Source organism: Rhododendron vialii, chromosome 7a (genome assembly GCF_030253575.1).
Source record: "Rhododendron vialii isolate Sample 1 chromosome 7a, ASM3025357v1".
Taxonomy (NCBI): Eukaryota; Viridiplantae; Streptophyta; class Magnoliopsida; order Ericales; family Ericaceae; genus Rhododendron; species Rhododendron vialii.
Window position 1 is genome coordinate 11,786,060 of NC_080563.1, and position 26,813 is coordinate 11,812,872.

The following is a 26,813-nucleotide window of genomic DNA, read 5'->3' on the forward strand; positions in this document are numbered from 1 at the left end:
TCGCCATTTTAAGTCCTTATCAAGTGCCAAACCTGGCGAGACAAATACTATTACGGACATGATTTGATATGCATGTATTTGCAATTTACTTGGGGAGCTTTGTTTTCGCTCGCTCGAGGAATGCAGGCTGTGATGTCGTTAACAGACTCGAAAACACCATTGGAATTCTTATGATATTTCCCTCGGATATAGATTTGATGCTCCAAATCACCAGATACGCTATGATATTAACACTTTGTAAAATTGTAGAGTAAATTAATTAGAATGTTCTTAAAGTCACTTTAGATTGGAAAAAAACAAAGTTTAATGCTTGTGGTATCCTAGGAGCCTTAGCTGGGAATATTGGAGCGTATGAAGATACATTAGGGTAGAGATCGAGGGAATGTAGGACCACAGCATTATCCCCCTCAAAAGGTTAGATAACCCCATAACACCACCTAGTGTAGTTGGTTTCTTACTCTCCCTCTTAAAGGTTAGATAACCCCCACGGGAGAGGTCTTAAGTTCGAGTAATCATAGAGGAGATGTTCAACTCCCATTGGAACTACTTAACAGCTAACCTGTAACATTCTATATTCTAGCAAAAAAAAAGAGAAATTTTTACAAATGGTCCTTCTAGTTTCATTCGAGTCTCATTTTCGGCCTCCAACTATCAATTATAACTCTTTTGACTTTCAAGCTTGGTTTTCGTACCAAATTGGTCCAATTGATAACTTGCGTTGTCCAAACTGGACGGAAAAAATTAGATTAAGGGCAGACGTCATCAATTGGACCAACTTGGTATGAACTGCAACATCCAAACTGCCATCAATCTGATTTTTTCCGTCCAGTTTGGCTGGCAGATGTTATCAATTGAACCAACTTGGTTCGAAAACCAAACTTGAAGGTCAAAAGAGTTGCAATTGATATTTGGAGGACGAAAATGAGACTTTGGTGAAACTAGGAAGACCATTTTTATAAATTTCCCAAAAATAAAGGTGAGATAACCCCTCGAGAATGTCATGGAAAATTATTACTAATTGCTCCTAGAGCACTGGTGCATGTCCCTTTTTCACCCCTAGTGTGGCTCCCACCTCAATGCAGGATGGAGAAGGTTCTGAAGCACCACGTGACCATGCTCCAAGAGGATGAATAATCTTGTGCCTTTTGCACATAACCCCTGAGTAATGCATTTGCCGGTATTCGGATAAAAAGAAATCCCTTAATTTTTTTTCTCCCTTGATTCCTCGTTTTGATACGAGTAAGATGCCGACACGTTTCGGAATCCGAAAATATCAGGAATAGAGAAACTTTAGTTAGTTCGCATGGGAGGGACGTTCTACAAACTTTGATACTCTGGTCATTTCTCCTTATCAGTAACATGTGAAATTTGGAATATAGAAAGAGTATGTATACTCCTTGTGATGTGAAAAAGAAGAATATGAGATGCAGCCACTTGGTTTGGTTAGTTGGTGGGTTTGCTTCTCAAACAATTGACCAGGGTTTGAATCTTGGATTCGGGCCGTAAGAAAGTATTTTCTTGTAAATTCCTTAGTTCCGGTGTAGATGGTCTGCCTTTGACCGGACCAGAGAAATGATTAGTCGAGATGTGCGTAAGCCGTAAGCTGGTCCGGACACCCCGACCGTTGAGAAAAGAAGAAGAATATATGATGCACTAGTTTAACTGCTGCCAAAGTATTCATTTCAAACCAATTGCATTCTCATCAGTCACGCACTATAAATCCTCCACCATATTGTCTCTCTTCCGTAATTGGCAGTTTCAAAAGGCCCTTTGGCTTAACCTCTTTTCAGCCCCTTTCAGAATCACACCCCCTCACGAAACCCATGCACCCAAAACGCACATTGTTAATCTTATCTACTCTTTCCATAGTGCTCTCATCTTTCAAGAAGAAAACAACCCACCCCCCACCACTCCTCTGCATCAAACTCAAACCAAATAATGCCTCAAATGGCAGCAACGACAGTACTGGACGAGAACCCACTAGAGAAAACCCTTTCTGTTCCACAAAAATGGCCTGCAAGCTTCATCCACGACACCCACTCGGAGCTGAAAATCCAGCGGAGGATCGCGGTTCCATTGGTGGCGATGAACTTGACGTGGTTCGCCAAGTTGGCCATCACCACGGCTTTTCTAGGCCGCCTTGGAGAGCTTCAACTGGCCGGTGGCACTCTGGGGTTCACCTTTGCCAATGTCACCGGATTTTCCGTCTTGAATGGGCTGTGTGCTGCCATGGAGCCCATATGCGGTCAGGCTTATGGAGCTAAGAATTTTAAACTCCTCCACAAGACCCTTCTCATGGCTACTATCTTGTTGCTAGTGACCACGCTTCCCATCTCTTTCCTGTGGCTCAATGTCCACAAACTCCTTATTCATTTTGGCCAACGCGAGGAAATCGCGATCATTGCCAAGAAATACCTCTTCTATCTCCTCCCTGATTTGGTAATCACTTCGTTTCTCTCTCCTCTGAAATCCTACTTGAGCTCACAAAGTGAAACCGTGCCTATTATGTTGAGCTCGGTTGTGGCCGTAGCTCTTCATGTGCCCGTCAACCTCCTGCTTTCCAAAGCTAAGGGCATTGAGGGAGTTTCGATGGCAATCTGGATAACTGATCTCGTAGTTGTGATTCTATTAGGCCTCTATGTGTCGATCACAGAGATTTGTAGCAAGGGAGGGAGGTGGAAGGAAGGAGGGTGGCTCGAGCAAGGAGCTCGAGACTGGATCAATTTGCTCAAACTCTCTGGCCCGTGTTGCCTGACCACCTGCCTCGAGTGGTGGTGCATTGAGATCCTAGTCTTGCTCACCGGGCGGCTCACGGATGCTAGACAAGCAGTGGGAGTGTTGGCAATAGTGCTAAACTTCGACTACTTGCTCTACTCCGTCATGCTTTCACTATCCACCTGCGCGTCCATTCGTGTCTCAAATTTGCTCGGCGAAAACCAACCTGGCAGGGCTTACATGTCGGGAAACGTGTCTTTGGTCCTGAGTATAGTTTCGGGCTGCATCGGCGGGTCTGTAATGGTGGGCGCCAAGGGCGTCTGGGGGCCTTTGTTTAGCCATGATAGGGGGATTACCAGAGGTGTGAAGAAGACAATGTTGATCATGGCTTTGGTAGAAGTGGTAAATTTCCCGGTCACGGTATGTGGAGGAATAGTCCGCGGGACCGCCAGGCCGTGGCTGGCCATGTATGCCAACCTTGGAGGGTTCTATTTGCTGGCTTTGCCTTTGGGAGTGGTTTTAGCATTCAAGGTCCGTCTCGGACTTGGTGGACTACTAGGAGGGTTCTTGGTTGGGATGGTTGGTTGCTTAGTTCTGTTATTGGTGTTTGTTGCAAGGATAAACTGGGATGAGGAAGCCAGAAAGGCACAAATACTTTCCTGTAAAGTTGAAGAGACTGTCGACGAAGATGGAGACAACAAGAACTGCGCAATCACCTGAGAATTTTGTAAGAAGACAAAAACTGCGCATCACCTGAGAATTTTGTAAACTTTACCCATGATTATGCACATGATATATATCTAGTTCTATTTGATACGAAGCAAAGTAACGATTAAGAAACGAAGTTTCAAAGTAGAGTTCAACCATTGGATTGATTTCCATGAAATGAGTCAACCTAATATTAGATGATCCGAGTGTCTTGGTCACACTTTGCAGCCAGATAATCGAAAAGTGCAACGTATGTAAAAAAAAAAAAAATTCAAATGGTGAAGATTGATTTTAATTGTCCTGTGAGATTTTCTGAGGCAAATGATAAGAGTTTGGACTTCAATAACTCCACCCAAATCTCAATAAAAAGCCCAAAACAGAATCATCTATCAATGTAGGGTTGGAGAATTTTCAGCAATAGGAGCTTAGAATACAAAAGACGCTTAATCATCGCCAATTCCAGGTTTAGAAATTAAGGTCTCGAGCTGTTTGGCTTTCTCGTCATTGAAGCCAAGGGCAGACATTATTTTGTAACCATCTGATTCCTTTTCAGACCACACACCAAGAAGCAGACGAGCAGGCGTGATTTCCCCACTTTCACCTGTAGGTCACATGAATAATAACCAGAAAGAGTTATTTTTCTGGGGCGACAGTTTACAAAGACGAGAAGGATGAAAGAACAAGATGAAAAATGTTGGGCTAAAATATGTGATGACGGAATTCATTCTAAACATAGTGCAATTTTGTTCACCCTCCTTAAAAGAGGGTGAACATTACACTCTTTTCTATTGGTTGAAATGGTATGGATCCCACCACAAAATGATGTCATGCTTACCATGCAATACACTTTTGGGTAAACATGACATCACTTTGTAGTGGGATCCATACCATTTCAACCAATAGGAAGGAGGGTAATGTTCACCCTCCTCAATAACAAAACTCTCAAACTCTTCTAAACAGCTTCTAAATATGGCATCATTGTGAATGGGCTACACACAAACTTTCAAGTCATCTTACGATTTGTTGGAGTAACTAAAATGATTCACCCATCACTAGCAGACTAGCAGTAGTGGCTTCCATTTTCGTAAGTAGCTGTGCTAGAGCCTAGAGACCTCGTGTTGTATGTTCGGGTTTTACACAAGACAAAAAGAATACTTGTATTATCAAGCTCGCTAGTTCTTTTTCCTTTTCAACGTCTGAGTTCTAATCATAATGAGTTAATTTCGCTACACCAAGAGATATTTGACCAATACGTTTTTTATAGCAAGTAGAAAACTAGGGTGGTGCAGAGGATTTTTGTTTCCAAAGTTTAAAAGCAATATCTTAAGAACATCCACAGAGGATGCTACTCTTGTACCATGTACAGATAGGTAAACCCATGCAACCCGGAAGATTAACCACCGAATCGAAGATGCCTAGGCACACAGAAGACAGAAAAAGCCCGAGTCTCTTTAGATGTAAAGAGATTCTACAAAAGTAAACAACAAAATGCATTTTCAAACGTTTTGATGTTTGGATTCTAGCATAAGATGAGAACATTCTGAACAATGTGCCACATTCATTTTAATCTATCATTCTAAAGCCACAGTGACTCTCTCGTGCATGTACGGTGTAGCCTAAATTTTCAAATATGTAGAAGCTGTCGGCGATTACAAGTCATTTTGCAACCTTTGACAACAAACTTTGGTTCAAAGCATTACTTACTACTAACACAACCCTTGGTAGAATTTAAAGAATCAAGTCGTCCCAATGATGTCAAAATTAGAAGCAATAAAATGAGTCAAAGGCAAACCGAATATCACAAATTCTATTTTGCAAAATGGTCATCGCTCCAATTCAGATCACGTCACCCACTACAAACGACTTTTACCACGGTTGAATATAGATTTGATCCTAAGTTCATCGCAACCTTTGACGACGAACTTTGATTCAAAGCATTACTTACTACTAACACAATCCTTGGTAAATAAAGAATCAAGTTGTCCCAATGATGTCAAAATTAGAAGCATAAAAATTAGTTATAGGCAAACCGAATATCATAAACTCTATCTAGCAAAATGGCCATCGCTCCAACTCTCGTCACCCACTACCAAATGACTTTTACGCAGTTGAAAATAGATTTGAACCTAAAAATCCTAAACTAATGTTCAAAGTGCCAACTAATCGGACAATATGAATTGCTTGAGCCTGTAATAACATGCTATGTGAACCAACTAAAAGAAAGCAAAATCTCCACAAATGGAGTAGAAACTGACCGGATTTCAGCTTTTTATCGAAAGCCCAGTCAAGGGCCCTTTGAGCTGATTCAGTTAGAGGAGGGGGCTCCCTATCGGTAACGGCGTTACGTTTTCCATATAACTTGACAGCTTTTTTTTTTTGCTCGGCACCATATAACTTGACAGCTTCCTCACGCGCTTTGAAAAGTGTAATCCCATTTGCCCACAAAAAGTTCGCAGCCAGGTTAGTAGCTGCTGACAGAAGAAAAGGAAGTAGAAAACTATGGTTAAATTATGATAATGGTTCCAAGCATAAAGCGAAAACTTAACCACAGGATACAAATATAGTTCCAAGAGATAACAAGTCAGGCAGTCGTTATAACAGTTATACCATGTGAAGTAAGTTGTAATGCGGTCCTAGATTCAAGCACCATAGGATCAGATGTTCCACAGTTGGCACCCCTAAGAGGATCCACTGTAACAACTCTAGAATTCCAGCACTTAAGACTGGTATTTTTAGAAATATGCATGATTTTTAGGGAAGGAAATGTGCTTCTCTTTCTTTGTTTTGAAGGTTGCTGGGCACATCTGCAAGGAAGCATATCTAACACAAAACTAGCATTGATGCTCAAAATTGTCACCTGTGCTGTACAAAGTGCAGGCTGGTAGCATGTGTACAACAGATCTGTCACACTATGATGACTGTATTAACATTTTAGTTTATTGTGATTGCTTTTGTGACATATGAGGCCACTAGACGGGATAACTTGTTAAGTCATAAAAACATCTACAACAGAGAGGCTTAATCCAAAGGTATCTTTAAAGCATTGGACATTACTCCAAACAAGACTGCCACTTCTTGGATAAGTTGGATTTTTTTTTTTTTTTATTTTTGCGGCAAGTAGATAAGTTGGATAATTTGTGAATAAAGTCTCACTAACCAATGGAAGTCTACCCTAACACTTTTATTGAGTTGTAATTTCATTTCCTAATCGAATTGTTATATTTTATTGGTAGCAGAGAGTTTCTTAGAGTTGGTATCATAGATTCCACTCATGGATCTCACATGGAAGCTTCCAAAGAGCAAGAAAGTTAAGACAAAACCAAAGGTTGGGTAATGGCGACAAGGGCTGGGTACATATGTAAAGTCCTTTGGTGGGTTCTAAATGATATATTACCTGTAGTCCCACAAGCTTAAGTTGTTAGGAAATGGGCCTAACAATGTAATCAAGCTATCTAACACCCTCCTTCACGTGCAACCTTGTTTTGAACACGGGGATGCAAAATTTTCATAAATAAAGCGCAACAACATACAAAGGGGAGAAGCAGAATACAAACAGAGAGGCTTGAACCCAAGACCTCTCCAACCATAGCTCTAATATTAAGTTACTAGCAATCCGAAAAGCTTAAGTTGTTAGGAAATGGGCCCAACAATGCACATCAAGCGAAGACCCAAAAAATGTATATCAAGTGAAGACCCAAAAAATGTATATCAAGCTATCTAACACTAAAGGCATGGATCTTCCATCTAGGACGAAGTACTATTTCGACTCAACATGACATGGGTACGAGGTGTTGGATTTGTGTTGGACTCCACCATTTTAGGGGGGACAAGGCACCCTCAAGGAGGAAGAAGATGGGAAAGTAGTGATGCATTTTTCATGCATGAGTAAGATGAGACCCTATGAGTTGACTTTCAAAGACTTATAAGAAGAACAGTGACAATATTCTCGAGATCTGCATCGAGCATTTGAATCTTCATGATCTTGATTTTCAACTAGTTGGCTACGGTATTGTGATTAGGAAATGTGAGACCCAGGAAAGTCCCACATTGGCTATTAATTGGAAGTGGGTGTGGCTTATAAGGATTTGTGAGTAGCTACTATTAACCTGCTACTATTAACCTGAGGTTAACCTTTTGATCTGTGTGGTTGGGCTAAGGGTAAGCAGGTCAACTGGCACGGGTCGTTATAGGTAGTATTAGAGCTTGCACCAACCGAAAGTGTGAGGCGGGTCCCGCAAGGAGATGTGTTGTGCTTGGGTGGGTCCGACAAGTGAGGAGCCTAAGGTGCTTTGTCGTGCTTGGGTGGGTCCCACATGAGATGAGCTCAAGGAACTTGTTGTGCTTAAGCGGGTACTCGTCTCACGTCGCTTGAAGAGTGAAAATGGACCATGTGGTACAAAGGGGACATCGCAGCCAAGGTGGGGAGATTGTGAGACCCAGGGAAGTCCCACATTAGCTATTAATTGGAAGTGGTGTGGCTTTTAAGGATTTGCGAGCAGCTACTATTAACCTGGAGTTAACCTTTTGAGCCGCTTGGTTAGGCTAAGGGTAGGCAGGTGAAATGGCGCAGGTCGTTACATTGGAAGACCAACTAAACATATCGGACACGGATTCATGCCATCAACGCACGGGTCCATACTCATAACCAAGTGCCAAGTGACCAACACGGGAACTTGATACATTTAAAATAGTCCATATAACTCAGGACTGAAATTCAAGACAACGTGATTCCAAGCACTGCAGAGAATTTCCGCAGACAAGATTGAAATATTGAATGTTTGGTGGATCTCTGGTGATTGGGTTACCAAAGCATCGAGCATGGGAATGGTGTACATGGACTTTGGCAAGAAAAGCTGAGACTCTTAAGGTGTGGATTCACGGACTAGGTTAGTAAGGTCTCTTGTACCCTCTCATTCCCATAGTGCTTGTCCCTCACCCCCGTGATATTTTCCCCGTCTTGGAGTTTTCATGTATAAACTTGGTGTTGGTTGTTCGGTTACTCTTAATTCCTTGTAATTGTTAGGTTGTAGGTCAGTTGATGTTGAAGATAATTTGAGAGCAATTGGGTAATTGTTGAACCATTGTAAATTCTACTTGGGACTTGGTTGTAGCATTAAGAACCAAGTATTAGCAAATTAATCCAATCGAGTGACGTCGTAGCCGGTGAACCCCGAGCATTGGGAATGCATTTTCTTCAAGGAACAAGAATGACAAGAACCAATTTCCAAAGTACCAAAAAGAAAGAGTGAAAAGAACCAATTTTATGCATCTTTCTTAAGTTGTTCTAATCTATCTCATAATACCTCAATAAATTTCCGGCAATGATTATTAAGGAACCCCAAATAGATTCATTGTTGGAATGGGGCAAATGGAGCAATCAACAAATTCTGTCACATCCATTCTCTATTTTTGAAGCCATAGAGATTGGTCGGAGATGCTCTAAGCAACCAAATTTCCTGTTCAAAGACATCTCTTTTCTTCTTCATTCTCAACACAAATGTATTAAGAAAACTGCCCCTTCCATATCAATCATAGTGGCATGAACTCTCTTTTGTCTTTTCCCCCCTCCGGCCCAAAATCCAGCTTTGGTGACCTTACTAAAGTGTACAAAATGCACATGGAAATAAACTAAACGTTTAAAAAGGGCCAAATAACTGACCTTCAAGCAAGATCCCCAAGAGAAGAGCTTCTGTCCCAATCCCTTTGGTGTTTAGCTTCCTTGCTTCCAATTCAGCCATAGCAAATGACTTTATAGCCTTTAAAGACCATCTACACCCAGCCCGAAATTCAAATAATCTTCAACTCCAAACAATACCACATAATCTACACAACTCAAATACTATTCAACGGAAACACCAAAATACATTTGAGCAAAATCCCAGTAAAACTCACTTGGGTACTTCCTCTGTAGGTGAAAAAACCCTCTCTGGTTTACTGCAATAACAAAACATAAGCATATCAATTCCATGTCTTAATCCACCGACTATAATAGCTCAAATATACATGTTTCTGTTGGGCTTGTGAAGGCCCATTCGATTTGGGTCGCGCTTCGCTGACGGTTTGGGGTCCCACCTAAACAGGGTATTGTATTGCTTTGCAGTAATTGGTGATGTAAGTAAAGACTTGTTATACGTAGAAGCCGATGCAACTCATACTCTTTCTCCATCCAATACTCGATACGCAGTGGAACTGGTGTGAACCGTGAATGAACTCAATTCAGTTGGGAACCCATAAAATTATCCCTGTGTCTTGCATTCTTGTTTCCCGTTCGCGATTTAACTCCAGGCATAGTGTGTTTGTTGGTTTGGCTGAGTTTCTTCTCTCTTTTTTGCGGGGGTAATTAGAAACTTGTGGGTGGAATCTATCTAATCTATCTATAAATATAAAGAGAGAGAGAGAGAGAGAGAGTTACGCAGTGGGGAGGCTGGATAAGGCAGCAGCACTGATAGGGCGATGCTCTGGCAGTGGGATTCTGATTGGGGAGAGCTTGGAAGTGCCCAGCCATGAAGTGTTTAAGCTTTTGAGGCTGAGAAACTGAGTCAGAGGTGGGAAAATCGAATTGGGTCGTCTGCAATCGTAGTGGGGAGTTCGGGTCGCGTTTGGCGAGACAGAAAGTGTGCGAACTGCCATTTTTTTCTTGAGAAAAAAAAGTAGTCTGGAATCGGGTGGGCCGCCGTTTTGGATAGGGAAGACGGGAACGACACACGAAACGGCGGCGTCTTGACAGACCGATTGTATGTTTGGGCCCTGTGGACCAATTGGATAACGGTTCAATTGGGGTGGGCTTTTGCTTAATGGACTACATGGGCCCTATGCTTTACTACTATTGTTTAGCAATTTTTGGATCACGAATTTGTGTAATACTTTATCAAGAGAGAAAAGGTATATAGAATGGAATAACTTCATTCTATCACTTCTCTATCTTCGTAGATTTTCGGTTACTCCCCACGCCCTTCCCTAATCTCACCAAGTACCAATTGTCCACAAATAACTACGCTGTTTTTTTTTTTTTATCCGCAAATAATTACGCTTCTCTCCAGCTAATTGTATGTCAATTTTGAGGGATTCACGAGCACACTCTCTAAATTAGAGTAAACGTCCAGACATCCGGTTGATCGGAGAGAAACTAGTAGCATCAAAATAAATAGACTTTCTCTCCGATCAACCGGACGTCTAGACGTTTACTCTAATTTCGAGAGTGTGCTCGTGAATCCCTCAACATTGACATACAATTAGCTGGAGAGAAGCGTAGTTATTTGCGGAAAAAAAAAAAAAAAAAAGCGTAGTTATTTGTGGACAATTGGTACTTGGTGAGATTAGTGAAGGGCGTGGGGAGTAACCGAAAATCTACAAAGATAGAGAAGTGAGAGAATGAAGTTATTCCATGCTATCTCGTATTGGTGGGTTGGGTTTGCATCAAAACTTGGATAGGTTTTGTCCAATCCAGTTGAATATGGTTATGGGCCCAAAACCCCATGGGTAGCACCCTGAATGGACAAATAAGCCCAACATGAAAATTGGGTGATTCCAAACTTGTGAGTTGCCAGTATAGAAAACAATGGGGATATATACTTCCTTCTACATGTTAGGGAAACAGAGAAGTTGAAAGTGGTCTAGAAATATTACTCGCAAAAGGCACATATAAATGAGCTGAAAATATGATGTGAAAATGACGGCCCAGGATGTGTTTTGATAATTAATACCCGCTAAGGATAAGCTAAGAACATTTGTAAATACTGAAAATGTCCTTGACAAGTATTAATTATCAAAACAAGTTCTTGACCGTCATTTTCCCAAATATGATTTGCGAGTGTTTAAACTTTTTTGTATGGTTACCTACTAACAACTTTTAATATAAGAGCTCATGTGAGACCCTGAAGACTCATGACTTTTTGTATTCTTTTTTTTTTTGTCTCGTATATTTTTTTATTTTAACTCAAGTCTATATTTTTATATTTTTTTCAATTTCTCTCATCAAGATGGAAAATATGATATAAAATTTTACCCAAATCTTGTAAAAATTAGGAGAAAAAATAATCAAAAAGAGTGTGTCGAAGAGTCTGGAAAAAATTTGTCTAAACTTACCCTAAAGCATAAACTGGTGGAACCCACTAACATTAGACCAAAGTGGCACGGAAAATATATATTAAACTTAGATTGTTCATCTTATAGAATAAAATAAGTGTTCATGTAGATGTCAATATCTGATAAAAACTCGTTTTTTTTTTTTTTTCAAATGTGTTCTTCCTTTACAATTATATTAGATGACAAGTCGAATCACATGCATGATTGTATATCCAATAATCCAAGATAAGATCATAAAATGGACTTGGGATCCCTATCGCTATAGAGTTGTTGTGTGCCTCAGTAGGTCCTCCAGATATCATCCCCGTTCATTTCATAGTATTTGTCAAAAGATCAAGTTGATCTCATATCGGTCATTATATGCACGAAAAACAATGAGTTGTTAAGATGAGTTGATCTCATATCTCATATCATCCCCGTTCATTATGTTTCTTAAAAATGAATGGTTAAGATGAGTCAAAAAATGAGTTGTAACATAATTAGATCACTTGGTTATAAAAATGAGCAGTTCGGATCATAATTATGGTATCTTTTAAGGACATTATGATATCTTTAACGGCCTCACCAAGACGAATTTTAACTCCATATCGGATTGGTGCACTACAGAAACTCATGATCTAACAAAATGAGAGTTAGAAAGGATAGGGAGACATAGTATATGGAAAGGAGCTAATCCCCAAGATCTTCGCATGTGATAAGGTCGGCCCTAACTTTTTGTGGGTCCAAAGCGAAGACTCAAAATTGGATCTTTTTTTTTTAAATCTATCATAAGGGTTATCAAAATATGAAGCCCCTGAATTTTGTAAATTTTCGAAGGCCTAAAACGGCTTTGCATGTGATTTACTTCACAGTAGTAATTGTTATCTGACCATCTGATTATATGTTTTGGACAGCCACTTCTCTGAAAGCATGGTTTTTGGCACCCCACCCTCCCCCCCCCCCCCCCCTCTCCTCTTCTGTGGGGGATTTCAAAGGGTATGCTGTAAGTAGATGGTCCGTCAATTAATGAAATTAAATACATCTCTTCAATCAATTACTCATTAAGTATAGAAAGGGGTAGAGGGTACGAAAAATCTTTCTCAACGTGGACGCCACCCCACCAGATCTCTTATGGTTGGTGCATGGTTCATGTCAATTTTTCTATGATCACCACGAGCTTGACATCTAGATCTAGATCTTAAAAAAAACATGGTCACGAGGTCCCTTTTAAGGTTATTTGAAGTTTTGAAATCTTGGTCCTTTCATATTTTTGAGTAATCAACGAGGGACACGTGACTTCAACAGGCACGCACTTGCTTCGCCATTGTGTGCTAGTGACAATATTATATGCGGTGGATCTGCCGACCCATATATAATACTCGTATAGTCTTTTACTCTGCTATAAGCGAAAGTTTTATGAAAATAATAATTCTTTTTTTAAACGGCATGCACATGATAAGATTGATTCTTTCATGAGAAACACCATGTTTCCAAAATGAAATGCTACTTTTTTTGGTTTAACATAGGTATAATATGCTTGACAGCTGATATCATTTTACTACTCCTTTTGCACTTGTGGGTGGTATTGAATTGAATGTCACTTGAAATTAATTGCCTCAACTAGCTAAAGATACCTAATGAAATTAATTGCCTTGTGAGTACATGACTTGAAAGCTCAATGGCATCCTTCTCTTGTTGCAATTAAAGTTTATTTGGATTCTCAAAAATATTTCACTTCTCCAAATGCCTAATTGTTTGCTCATTACATCTTTGAGGTTGTACTCATCAATTGTCTAGTATCATTGATGGAACAAACATGTTAGGAGTTATTTAGGTGCAAGCGTGCTTTTACAATACTTCTATCTAACTACGCAAGACATCACGAAGTTACGGAAACCTACTTAAGGACGCAATATATGCGTGAAAATGTATGAAAATACGAGCGAAAATGGTGATCCATTGCGCTTTGTTTGGGTCGTGATTAGCAAAGAGGAAATGAGAAGAGAAAGGAAAATGTAGGTGAAAGGAAATGAAGTACTAATTGGGACTGTTGGAGAAATTTAGCTATTCCGGCCTTTGTTCTAGTCCATCACTTTGATTCCCCTAAAGGCTAAAACTATGGTTCTCTATGTTTTTTTCGCTCTAAAGTCTAAACCTACCCTGTATCGATCCCAATAATAAAGAGAAATAAGATAAGAGTCCTCTGTTCTATTTGCGAACATCCCAATAAATTAAACATTTTTACAAAATTATGGACAATAGTTAAAAAGTGGGAATTTAGATGGCCGGGGATCATTGAGTAGCTAGATTCGGCCGGCTTCAAGTAATCAAATATGATGGTTCTTAATAGTTTCAGTTGTTGCATGTGACACAGACTGTGTTGGTCATAAATATGTTACCCACGAGAGGAGTGCCCGGCCATCCTACAGTACTGCTTTGTTTGAGCTTTGTCTACTCAGAACTATTGTAGTAATAAGTAGGTTTCAACTTTCAATTCACCAGCTACAAATCTTGTGCTGCCGTTAAATATGGTTTGTTTCTGTTTGGTATGAGTACCGCTCAATTAATGAACGTGTTCTTCTAATTTGTTGAGTCCGGTACAAATGGGCCAAATCAATTGATCACATTTGGCACCTAACATTTGACAGATGTCTGGAAAGAGACGGTTTAAAATGCACACACATATTGCAAGGTGAACAAATTAAACATTTAAAATCTCTGTGGTCCTATGTTGCCATTTCAGAAAAGAACGTGAATAGAAAAACACATGACACAGATTTTTTTATGTGGTTGATTGGATGATTGAAGCTCACACGAACTTGGGGTTGTTTGGGAAGCAGTTTTTTGCATTTTTGCATTCCCATATTTGGATTTTGGATGTTTGGTTCTCCCATTTTCAAACCACATTTTCCAAAATCCATTCGCCGATTTTGGCAAAAGAAGCAGTATCCGAGAATGAGCTCAAGAGGAGCTTTTCGCGGTTTTCCATTTTCCACTTCTACTTTAAATGACCAAAATACCCTTAACCATTCCTATATACATTTCAACTTCTACGTTTTACCCGTTTCCATTTTCCATTTCACGAATGTGGGCAAATGTTGAATTCAAAGAAAAAGTCAAACATCAACTTCTACATTTTACCCCTTTCCATTTTCCATTTCACGAATGTGGGCCAATGTTGAATTCAAAGAAAAAGTCGAACATCAGATGTCCAGTCTCTCCCAAATAAGAAATTAAGTGTCCAGTATGATCACCAAGTGGCCATTTGATGATCGATGATGATGATATGTTAGGACACTTGGAATCATTTTAGCAAATTATGAATAAAACGGTCACACAATCTTCAATTTTTAGCCTGAAACTAATGACAATGAAAAATAGACAATTTTGAAGAATTATCTATTATGGGGAAAATCGTCATCGTTTGACACTTCATTTCACTATTAATCGAAATTGTGGTGTTGTGTCACAAGAACAATTGCTATATAAACTGAATTGGTATAATATCGGACGCCCTTAACACTTTGCTGACGATCGCACAGATATTTGTTTTTTATCCATTTTTCCTTCCGTTGATCTAACTTTTTACGGAATTAATCCATGTTGATTTTGATTGTACAAAAGCATGGACGTAGAGCTCAGCATATCTGAAAACACGAGATAATGAGTATTTGATAGTTGGTACTAGATACATAGCATCACTAGACCTTCCCTGTTCATCGCAGATTGGTTATTCATAAGCATGGGCTTAGCTTAATTATGATTGATTTGAAGCCCTCAGCCAAACAAGTATCTCACATAGAGTTGAAAAGGAATTAAAAATCTTGTCAATAATTGGCAGTTTTGATCCCTTTGAACAATTCGATGAATTTTAGTAGATCCTTTTAGCAGTCTGCAGTGACCATAGATCGAACGCATGTAATTTCTCAGTGTCATGGTTGGCTGAAAAAAGCTATGTCGACACAACAAATCCAGACAAACAGAAATGTACGTTGAATGAGTCCTACCGGCCACCGGCGGTGGTTACTCATTTTTATTTTAAACATCTTGTTTCAATTTTCGAATAATGCTTCATTAATTACGGAAACAATGGAGAATATAATAAATAATGCTTCATCACATAGGACTGGCTCAGAGAATAATAATGCTTTTCATTCAATTAGTTGTAAACATGAAAGCATAAAGCCCGATGAATTTTCCTTCTTTCTTTACTTGATTCAAAGGGTAAGGACATCATTTTTTTTTTATTCCAAAAAACTCCATTCTATCAATCTAAATGATATCTCCAATAATAAACTTCATTAATTGATTCAGAATGTCCATTATTTTATTAACTATCGGTAATTTCAAAGTTAGAAGAAAGAAGGAATATTCACTCAATTTTCTTTCCCCAGATTATATATAGTGCAAACGTACGCTATCTACGGTTGTAGAACTTTACTCTATTTGTTAGTAGTATCTCAATATTCAAATGCAAATCGTTCTTATAACTTCGTTGAAGGGGGTGCCGCTCGGCAGGGTCCCCGGGTCCTCGTTGAAGAGGCTCGCTCTATTTACTCAAAAAAAATCCCCTATCTTTTTCTTCTTCTTTTTTCCTCTTTTGTCCCCTTGTTTGATATGATCATATAGTACTATTATTTACATACAAAAAGCATTTCCAACACATCTGGAAAAAGATAAAAACTAAGAAAACGCGCGAAATCTTTGACAAACGGAATTAATTCAGGATCGTTATTTGTATATATAACTTCAACATAAGAAATTAAAAGGGATGTTCCTTTTATTGTGCCGAAGACCCAGCAGATAAATAATCTTTAATTTGAAAATTCTTTTTTCCCACATTTATATTCATTCCGGCCATTTTCCGCTTCTTTCTGTATCTTACTATCTTATCTACTTGAATTTCATTCTAGCATAACACTAATAAACTATTGATGCATTTTATGACATTTAAATCTGACGACGTTTACATAGTCACACCGCCTCAATTCGGACAACGAAGCCAAACAAGAGTCCGATAAAAACAAAACGAAACAAGAACAAGTGGTATACGTCCAATCTACGACTAAGATTACCATGCGGTAAAATGAATTTTTGTCATCTCGAGCATATTAAAAGGGAGTTTTTAAATATTCATCCTTATGCATCACTCCTCGTAACTTTTCATCCTTCGACTTTTTTGCACTTATGTTTTCATCTTTTCTCTTTTTTAATACCAATTGTACCCTTATATATAAATATGCATAACAGATGTTGCCTAAATAGGTGGCATGTAATTAGGTTTCATGTGATTATGGTTTCCTAATTAAATGGGATTTAATTGATGATTATGGTTTCCTAATTAAATGGGATTTAATTGATGATTTGAAAATGAAGGGGGATAATTCAAATCTTTGTTATCTTTTTTCCAAAACTTTTTAAAAGTAACTAAAATCCATTCCATTCCATATACACACGAAATCCCCATTGAATAAACACATCATGAATGGAAAGAAATTTATAATAAGTGTTTCATGGTTAATTATATACATGATTTTTATAACATACACGAAACCATCGCCTCATATCATATTCGTGACATCTATTCGCAATTGTGGAATCGATTTTATTATTAAAACATGACATATTAAGATCATGACGCAATTCGAATTAATAAACCTAACATCTATTTCATAAAAACATGACAATCGTTAATCCCAACAAATAAACGCGAAATCGATTCCACCATGCATGAAATCGGTTTCATAAACAATCATGACACAATTCGAATCAATAAACCTAACATCTATTCCATAAAAACATGACAATCGTTAATCCCAACAAATAAATGCGAAATCGATTCCACCATGCATGAAATCGGTTTCATAAACACGACAGATTTCAAAAGATGAACTTTAAAATTATGGCAGATTTCATAAATCGATTCAAGTACCCTGTTGTGCAATTCGCCATGAACTTCAACCATGGAAGATTTCTAAAAAATTGAACCTATAAACATGGCAGATTTCATCTGCATGCACGTAATACAACCCCAAGCCTCGCTGCCTCTGTATGAACTTCAAAATCATGATCATGAATATAAAAATCTATCATGTTTCATGAATCTAAACATGAACTTCAAAACACGGCAAATTTCTAAAAAATTGAACCTATAAACATGGCAGATTTCATCTGCATGTACGTAATACAACCCCAAGCGAGGATGACGCGGTGAATCATTGAAACGCTAATTTAAATCATAAAAAAATGAATTTGGGGCACTTACGAACTGCAACCATTCAAAAATCGTTCTTTCTCCTTCGATGACTAGTGTTTTCCGGCTATGTCGATTACGGACCGGCGAGGATGGAGGATTGAGTCTAGTGATGAAGGATGGAGGAAGGATAATGGAGGATGGACGATGGAAGACGAAGTCGACGGAGGATGAGAAATAAATTCTTAGATTTGTTCTCCGTGAGGATGTGATATTGTGTGGTGGTTTTTTCATCCTAATTTCAAATTACTTATAATAGTACTGGGAAAGCAAAAATTTAGGGATTTAATATGAATTACAATCAAAAAAATAGCAATTAGGACCTGGAAGATTTGAAATAGATATGGAAAGCGTGACTTTAGGGATTTGGTAAGTGTAGATATCCATAAATTACGGCACAGGACCATTGAAGTTATTTTGTAGTCCCAAAAATCATTGCTTATATAGGCTCCCAAAAAACAAATAAATTCCATAAATATAGTCCTACGAGGCTAAGATGGGATTTTTTAAAATTAGAGGATGAAAACATAACTTGAAAAAATGGCCGGGATGAAAACATACGTCGATTAAGGTCTGAGGATGAACCTTTAAGTCTCCCTTTTTTTTTTATTTGGTAACAAAGGAGTTATGATTTTTTTTATTTGGTAACAGAGGAGTTATGACACATAACCCATTTTTTTCATGTATAACATGCATGTAGTATCATAGCAGAATATGCCATATTAAGATACAGAGTCGATCTCTATCAAAGTAAAATACTTATATTAATATCATAACAGAAGAATATCAGACGTAGTTCGTAGTAAAATATGAAAGCTTAAGACATATATAGAACCAATCTCAATCAAATTACAAAATACATAACATCGCAATGGAATCTCATGCATAATTTATGATAGAATTCCCTAGAGATTAACATAACAGAGCCGATTTCCAATCAAAGTAAAATAGATTACTTAAGCTTAATTGCTTAATTAATTCCTTGATTCCACATCAAAAGAGAATAAAGAATTGCCTATTTCCTTGTAAATGCCTCTTGGTGTTCTGAAAAGTGTCTTCTCAACAGGATCCTACGTATACATAGTCGACGGTAAATAAATAAATACTACAAAACTTATGCGCTGTACGTATTAGAAAAAAGAAACTCCTCCATATGCAGAAGCTAGGTCAAACTTTAAAAAGTTATATGTGTATGGTTATGCCGAATTATTTTATTCGGCGAATGACGGATATATAAAATTAAAAGAGGAAGCGTTCAAATGTCTCTCGGTATTTCGAAAGCATATTTTCCGCATAAGCCTACATATGCATCATCTAAAACAACGATCATTATTCGTTGTAGCATAAAAAGACTACTTTATAAGAATTTTTTTTTTTTTTTTTATCCAAGCTACTTAACTCGAAGGAAAAAATATCTAATAGATGGAAGAAACATTATGCCAATAAATTATCGAAGTTCTAATTAGGCCAATGCCATAATAGATGCTTATGTCATTATATGTAATATAAAAAGTTCGAAATCAACTTATGTTATAAGGTATAGTGACGAGGAGTGTCTTTTGACTAAGCACACGGCCGTCCGCGCTGGAAATTCCCAACAAAAGTGAGAATATTACACGTATAGTCATAGGAGAACCAAATATCATTTTCTTGAAATTAAGTTGTCACTCTTTCAGAAGAAAAAAAAATTCGAATATAGAAGTTTACTTTAATCTGCAGCCAATTCAAATGGAGTTAGGGAATTTGACAAAGTGGTTTCCTTTTGTGTTTTTAGCCTTGTTAAAAGAAATTGAATCGGGTCTCTAAGCCAGCCTTTTGTGATGTACTCTTCCGATTTTACTTTGAGAGCATGGTTCTATGCCGTAACGTTCCTAGTTTAAGTTTCTTGACCTTTGTACGTATAGGGGGCCGTTAATGCAATAGCAAAATTTTGTTAAGACAACCACCTCATATACACATTGTCAAATGTTTGGTGTGCGTCCCGTCTTCCCCTTCCATGTCCGAATTGATTGAGGACATGGGTACTGTAATAATTTGCTTTTTGTGTTGTTAGTTAGTACTAGAATTTATACTACTCTAATCCTAGTCCAACTCATGAACAAAAGGTATATATAAACTTTTTTTTTCTTAAGAGTTAGAACTCACAATTTCACCGCAATAGAATGTAACTACATAATCATTAGGCCAAATGCTCTGATTAAGTGGTTTCGGCCTTCGCCACCAGGGATGCCAATTACCTCCGATCTGTCCCCGCCTCAGACCTCTCTGCCCCGATCCGAGTGGGTATTCCCCGATCCGATGGGCAAATGGGGCGGGTATGGAATTTGTTTTCCCCGCCCCGTTTTAACCCGATCCGAACCCAATTATAGATATTTATATTTTTGTATGTATATGTCTAAATAAATTTCATTGTTTTGATATAATAAGAGCAATATACCAATTAATAAAACACTAATTTATGTCTTTGTTTTTTGTTTTTTTTCTATTTTTTTCAACTCTCATCAATCATCAATAACTTATTTTTTTTCAAAACACTCTAAAAAGAACAAAGCTAGTCAAATTATTATGGTGAATGGGGACCCGATTTTCCCCCGACCCGGACACCTCCCTGATTTTCCCCGCTCCGACTCCGATCCTATATAGAACGGGACGGGTTTGGGGGACGCTAAATCCGATCCGATCCGCCCCATTGCCATCTCTATTCAGCGTATTCACCACTTGTTATAATAGTACCAGGCTACCAGCTGCCTGGCATACCAACTTCCACTTACATGTATAACATCTCCGCTTTGGGCATGATGGATTCTCTACTTCCGAAGATGCTAGCTAGGGTCTCCAACATCGCAGTTGTTCAATTTTGCGTCTTTTTATCTTCTTGTTTTTCTTTTTTGTTTCATGTTTTGTTTGATTTGATCTTTATGGTCCTTTATTGCATCTATTATTTTTACGCTTATGGGCCGCACAATTTGTATCTAATTTTATCAATACAAGTTGTGTTTTCCTCAAAAGATGCTAGGGGTGTCAAATTGGGTAGTACCAAAATTGTACAGATGCCGGGTGGCACTTCGAAAAGTTCAAACCGTTTATTAATTTTAAAATAATTCTTTGAATGACCTTAAGAAATAACAGCTCAATTAGATACATGTAAGTGCTTAGTTCAATTTCTAAGGCTTCATTCAAAATTCTGAATGAAAACTTAAAACATTGGATCAACCACTGAAACATATTTAATTAATCTGATTTTTTACAGGTTATTCAAAAAATTATTTGAAATTAATGAACAATTCAGACTATTTGTGTGTAACCAAAAATAGGAATTGGGAGATGGTGTTGTGCAGTGGTGTGTGCAACACCGTGTTGCGCACTTCTAAGCCGTCGGATCGTGCATCTAACGGCTCAGATCTCATCTCGACATTAAACGGCTCTTGATCGTTGGTTGCTGAGATGAGATCTGAGCCATCAAATGCACGATCCGACTGTTCGAAGTTGCACAGCACGGTACAGTAAATCTCAATGCACAACACCACCGAATCCCCAAAAATAGGCCCCGCACGGCGTCTATACAATTTCGGTACTACCCAATTTGGTACCCATTGTCAATCTCCTCTAAAGCTTAATTTGCATGTGTACGGACGATTTACGTACTTCGTTGTAGTAGTACTAGGTATATAAAAGGGTTGACTTGAGCGAGAGAGAGTGTGATGGAAGGCACTTTTTTCTAGTGGCTTCTTTTCAGAGTAAATTATTCAGTGTTTTCGAAAATGTTGGATGCCTATATGGAACTCTCACCCATTAACTCCCTCCGTCCCGATTTGTTTGTCCCTTTTTTGAGAGCGTTTGACCTCTCAAAGAATTGGCTATAAATTTCAATTCGTAATGTTTTTAATATCCAATATGAATCTTGTTTGATAGATCTCAATTAGTTTTATTATACAAAATCTTCAAAATCATAAAAAATATTATAAATTGTAAGATATAAGTATATTTTTGAAAGACAAGTATTTTGACAATTGGACAAACAAATTGGGACGGAGGAAGTATGTAGCAACAGTTTAAGCAATAGAGATGTGATCATTTATTTTTGTCGAATGGTTGAGGGACAATAGGTGACTCACATTATGTGTTGGCAATTTTTATTGCCATATGGTAACTCAAAAGTACCGAATAATTGGCCCTTCTTTGATTAGTAGTAGTGGAAACTTGAGAGACCCAAACTTGCAAAGGCATTTATGTAACGATCCGGATTTTTGACCCAATTTTTTTTAATACAAATTTATATTTTTAAATTTCTAATTCAATAATTAATTAGATTGAATAATTAAAATATATTATTATGTGTGCAATTGATATTATTTGCATTATTGTATAAGATATGTATTTAAACTTTAGATATACAAGAAATCAGTGATTCATATTCATCTCTTATCTTTCCTATCTAAACCCTAAGTAGAACTCTATTCAAACTAACTCTCCACTTCTCTATCTCTCATCCTATACATAAAAGCGTCCAGATACATTCTCACCCTGTACATACATGCGTCCACATACATTAGAATTGAAACCCCCCCCAAATGTGGCACTTGTCCCCTATCTTTTTATCGTTATCAGTATCACTCTCCTTCCTCATTCCACCACTTTTACACTTATCCTCTCACCTTCTTACTATCTTATTCTCTCTCATTATACATACCCACATAATCCGAAAATTGAACACCAGTAGATTATTTCACTCCCAATTCTATTGTTGAGTCTAGAACAGAGAGAGAGAGAGAGAGAGAGAGAGTTGTGACCGTAGGTGTGTGCATGCCGTGAGTTTCGTGGGCATACCGCTGCTGCGGGCCCTATCAGAGTGCCGCCGGACGCTGCCTCGAGATTTCAAAACCACCACAGCGATCTACGGACACCGTATAACACTTATCCGAACTTAGAATCGCGTTTGAGGTAGTTTTCCGGAAACCCAAAACCTTTATCTGCATTTTAATGGAGTTACTTAGATTTAAAGTTTATTGAAGATGATGATCTGCTGTTAAATTGTTAATTTATTTTTAGTCCTGTTTATATTAAAATTTAATCTGGTTGTGCTGGAATGATTAGTGTTATACCCTGTGAAAATTTATGATCATTTAACAAATGTTTGATTGTGAAATTATTATTGATGTTGCATTGTTAATTTGTATTTGAGTGGACGTTTACGTGTTTAATAAATTATTGGGGTAGATAAATGTTTATGAAATATTAACAAGAATATTTTTCTAGTAAAAATTTATTTAGATTGTAAACAAGAAATATTTTAGATTATATATTAGTTAATCTTTAACTTTAATAAATATTAACTAGAATAGCCTCGCATAATTTTATTGTTATAAAAATCTCATATTAATATTTAATATAGTTAGTAAATACTAAATTTAGCAATAAGTATTTTTCAATAAAAATTTGTTTGTAAAATCTATGAATAATACGATAGTTAAAGAAAAATGTATAAATAGTAGAAATGTTTTATAAAATTTCTAAATGAGAGAAACAGACTTAATTTTAAGTGTAGTAATTAATTGTTTGACTGAATATTATTTTGTTACTCGCATGATTAATTCTATGACAGGATTAATTTTATCGCATGGTTATGTGTTGTTAGTACTTTTAGTTGAAATATTGAACCGTGCGATATTTTGTTGTGGCTGTAGATTGGACAAATAGGTTCCCTGGGTGGTTACGAGTAGTGACTCATGTAGACGATGTTAAGTAAATGGAAATTGATAAAGTGTTGGAAGTGTGATTGTGTGGATTGTGATTTGAGCCATGGTGATGGCAAGGGTAACCTATGGGGCCCTGTGTTGAAATGGGTTACCTGAGGGGCCCGGTGTTGTGACGCTAACGTATGATACGTCATGGGAAGTTTCTCTTCGAGGAAGAGAATGGGTCCCATGAGACGGTTATAGTTAGTGAGACGTTAATGTATGATACGTCATGGGAAGTTTCTCTTGGAGAAAGAGAATGGGTCCCATGAGACGGTTATAGTTAGCGTGGGGTAGTGGATGTCCGACCCTAATGTACGATACGTCATGGGATGACTCAATCCTCCTGTTATGGTCTTAAGTGAGAACATACTCGGTACATAACTTAGATGCGCTCACCTAGGACCCTGGTGCAGGACAAGCAAGAGGAAGGGTGGACCCATGAGACGATTGTAGTTAGTGGATGTGAGAGGAAAGGATCTCGCGGAGAGAATCCTTAGATTACATGTAAGATGATGGATAGTAAAGAAAAAGACGATGTGTTATTATTTTGTACCTTCGGTGTATTATGAATTATTATATTGTTGATCTGAATATTGTGGTATTGGGTTTTAGGATTTCTACTTAGTGAATTATCACTCAGGATACGTTTGTATCCTGGCAAATCGTTTGCTTCGGCGTTCAATTTGCCAGAGTGTGCAGGATTCCACTGTGGAGCAGTTGATACAGGTGGGACCCCTGAAACGGAGTCTGGGCCAACATTGCTTGGAATTTCGTGTCAAAACTAGAGTCGCTCTGGAGTTACTTTTGTTAAATAAATGTACATAGATTTTTGTATTATTTTGAAATTGTAATTTTTGTATAAGGATAAACAGGGGCCTAATAGTTTGTAAAATTTAGTGTATTTTTGGGTTAATGCTTCCAAAATTTCTTGAAAAATCGGGGCGTTACAATTTATCCTGGCCATAGGACTTCACCATCTGCTCAAGGAATTGGGGATGGTACTGTGCAGTAGTGAGCGCAGCACCATGCTGCGTACTTCCGAGCCATCAAATCGTGCATCCGACAACTCGAATCTCATCTCGGTAATGAACGACTCTCAATCGTCTGCTTAAGATCTTAGGCTTATGACTTTTACTATTGTGGGAAAATATCCCTTTTTGTAGCAATTGAAGAGCAATTGTGGTCCGACGCCTAGTAGAGAAATGAAATTCAACGTTTTAACCCTCATGAATCCATCTTCTCAGTTTACCCTATCGTGGGAACACAATTCTAGTTTTATGATCAGAGTACTGTTAATTATTCGTCCAGAAAATCAAATGAATCAGATATCAAAAAGTGTTCGATCTTTGTCTTGACAAACTATAATAATGGCCCTTCCTTCGAAATACCTACGGATCGCTCAATTCTCTATAGCCGAATTTGGTTTGTGGAGAGCTAGCTATCGATAACTTATTAGATTATGCTCGTTAATTGTCTCTATAAATAAGTTTCTCAAATAACTGATGGTAAAAAACTTAATTTTCACATCCTACCGACGCATTAATGAGAGAAATCAAAAGCATCGATCGAATGAAAAAAAACGTAGGAATCACAGAACTCAAAAGCCCAACATTTCAAGAAAACATGCATGTTCTTACAGAGGAAAAATAAATAAATTGGAAAGGCTAGTATTACTTTTTGCTAGAGGACGGGGGCTAGAGTGATTAGCTAAGAGCATCCCCATTATAATAAGCAAGTGAGTGTGGATAAACAAATTTAATAACAATGTTCAAAAAAAACCTCACGTTGTAATAAGCAAAGTTACAAGTCTTTTAATAAATAACCAAATTCCACACATTCTATAACCAAACTTAACAATTTTCACAATAACTAAAACTCAATAACTCAAAAACACCCCACATTGTAATTGTCTCATCGAAACGAATAATTTGGTGTGGTCGGGTGCGTGATTGAAACTCGTTTGTGATTGGACAAATGTGCATTGTGTATTGTGGGGTTTTTTTTTTGTTAGGGATGCAAAAATAACCAATGTAGAGGTAAAGGTTGTTAAGTTTGATTATGGTAATCAAATACTGACGTGGTACATTTTGGTTATTGATTTTAATTATCTCCGCATACATGGTAATACAAATTTCCGTGCATGCTAGCGTAAAACGGTCGGGCCTCTCTTTAGATACTCGCTGGTGGCAATAATTATATCTTCTGTAGATCCTTCAAAACCCCAGATCTTACCAAAAAATAAAAATTCACGTTTTTTACATACTTTCGCAAATATCTCTAATATGCACTACTCTTTCTAATTTTTTTTTTTTTTATCACCCCTCAAAAATAATTGAATGGGCACCCGAATAAGACAGACCATTGAATCTTCAATTATCATAATAGTTTTATCTTAATGCTTTTACTTTTTACATTTCTTGTTTTCCATGCATTCGCATTTAAGAGAATCACATGAGATTATTCTAAATCGATCCCTCGAAATCACACTCGTGTTGTATGACCTTTTGAATTGACTTTACAATTCCCTTCTTCTCTCGTGATGAAAACAAACAAAATTAAGTATTTTGAGAGAACAGATTACCCTTAATCAAGCACTCATACTTACACTATTTGTGGCATAACCTTTTTTAAATTGAGTTTAGAAATCGAATTATCAAAATCGTACGCTGTAACGATCCTATTCTCCTCATATAGATATTTTTTAGAGAATCAAAGAGATTATCCTAAATCATCAAAGTCATACCATAACGACTCTATTCTCCTCATAAGAATTTTTTTAAGAATCATACTGTGTGAGATTATCGTAATCAAATTGTGCATGGCATGACCTTTTAAACTAACTTTCTATTGGATGTTTGTGTTGAAAAACACCACCTCAAAATATCTGGAAGCCTTCAGAATCACTAGAGGTTTGTTCGAGGATTAACACTAGGGTATTCGAATTAATCGAGGTCAGCATATTTTGACCAAATATTTTAGGGTATTAAAGGATAGGATCGAGCTTATACAAACAAACATAAACTATCCAAATTAGAATAAAATTCACGTAAGAGGTATATATCAAATTAGGTTATACTCATTGTCTATAAATTTAGTCTAGTCTATCTATCTCTATTATAAAACATAAGGATGTGGGGACAAGTTTGTCGGAACGGCCTAGATTCATTTAATCCAAAGGTTGTAATGCATCCTCCCACTTCTCGGTTAAATGCCCATGGTTTTTACCTAAATCACACAACTGTCATCCCCTTCCAACTGGGATGCGAAGTGCTATAGGCACGGGCTAATACTAGTTCAATAAATAACTGAAGGTACAAAGCTTAATTTTCACATTG

The 26,813-nt window shown here is 37.6% G+C and overlaps 2 protein-coding genes across 3 annotated transcripts; one reads left to right on the forward strand and one right to left on the reverse strand.

Moving 5' to 3' along the window:
• Positions 1 to 1,708: 1,708 nt before the first annotated feature.
• LOC131331878 (protein DETOXIFICATION 56) lies at positions 1,709 to 3,535 on the forward strand. The gene has a single exon (XM_058365823.1). The coding sequence runs from the start codon at positions 1,939 to 1,941 to the stop codon at positions 3,433 to 3,435; it is 1,497 nt and encodes a 498-aa protein (XP_058221806.1). The 5' UTR covers positions 1,709 to 1,938; the 3' UTR covers positions 3,436 to 3,535.
• A 177-nt stretch (positions 3,536 to 3,712) lies between these two features.
• LOC131331879 (ATP-dependent Clp protease ATP-binding subunit CLPT2, chloroplastic) lies at positions 3,713 to 10,077 on the reverse strand. Of its 2 annotated transcripts, none has more exons than XM_058365824.1 (5): positions 9,836 to 10,077; positions 9,316 to 9,357; positions 9,083 to 9,219; positions 5,679 to 5,891; positions 3,713 to 4,024 (listed from the first exon to the last, which is right to left on the reverse strand). In XM_058365824.1, exons 1-5 carry the CDS (start codon positions 10,051 to 10,053, stop codon positions 3,867 to 3,869), a joined length of 768 nt encoding a protein of 255 aa, XP_058221807.1. In that variant the 5' UTR covers positions 10,054 to 10,077; the 3' UTR covers positions 3,713 to 3,866. The 2 variants fall into 2 exon arrangements, with proteins under 2 accessions (XP_058221807.1, XP_058221808.1); XM_058365825.1 differs by having other exon boundaries at positions 9,083 to 9,192; positions 9,836 to 10,076.
• Positions 10,078 to 26,813: the final 16,736 nt, after the last annotated feature.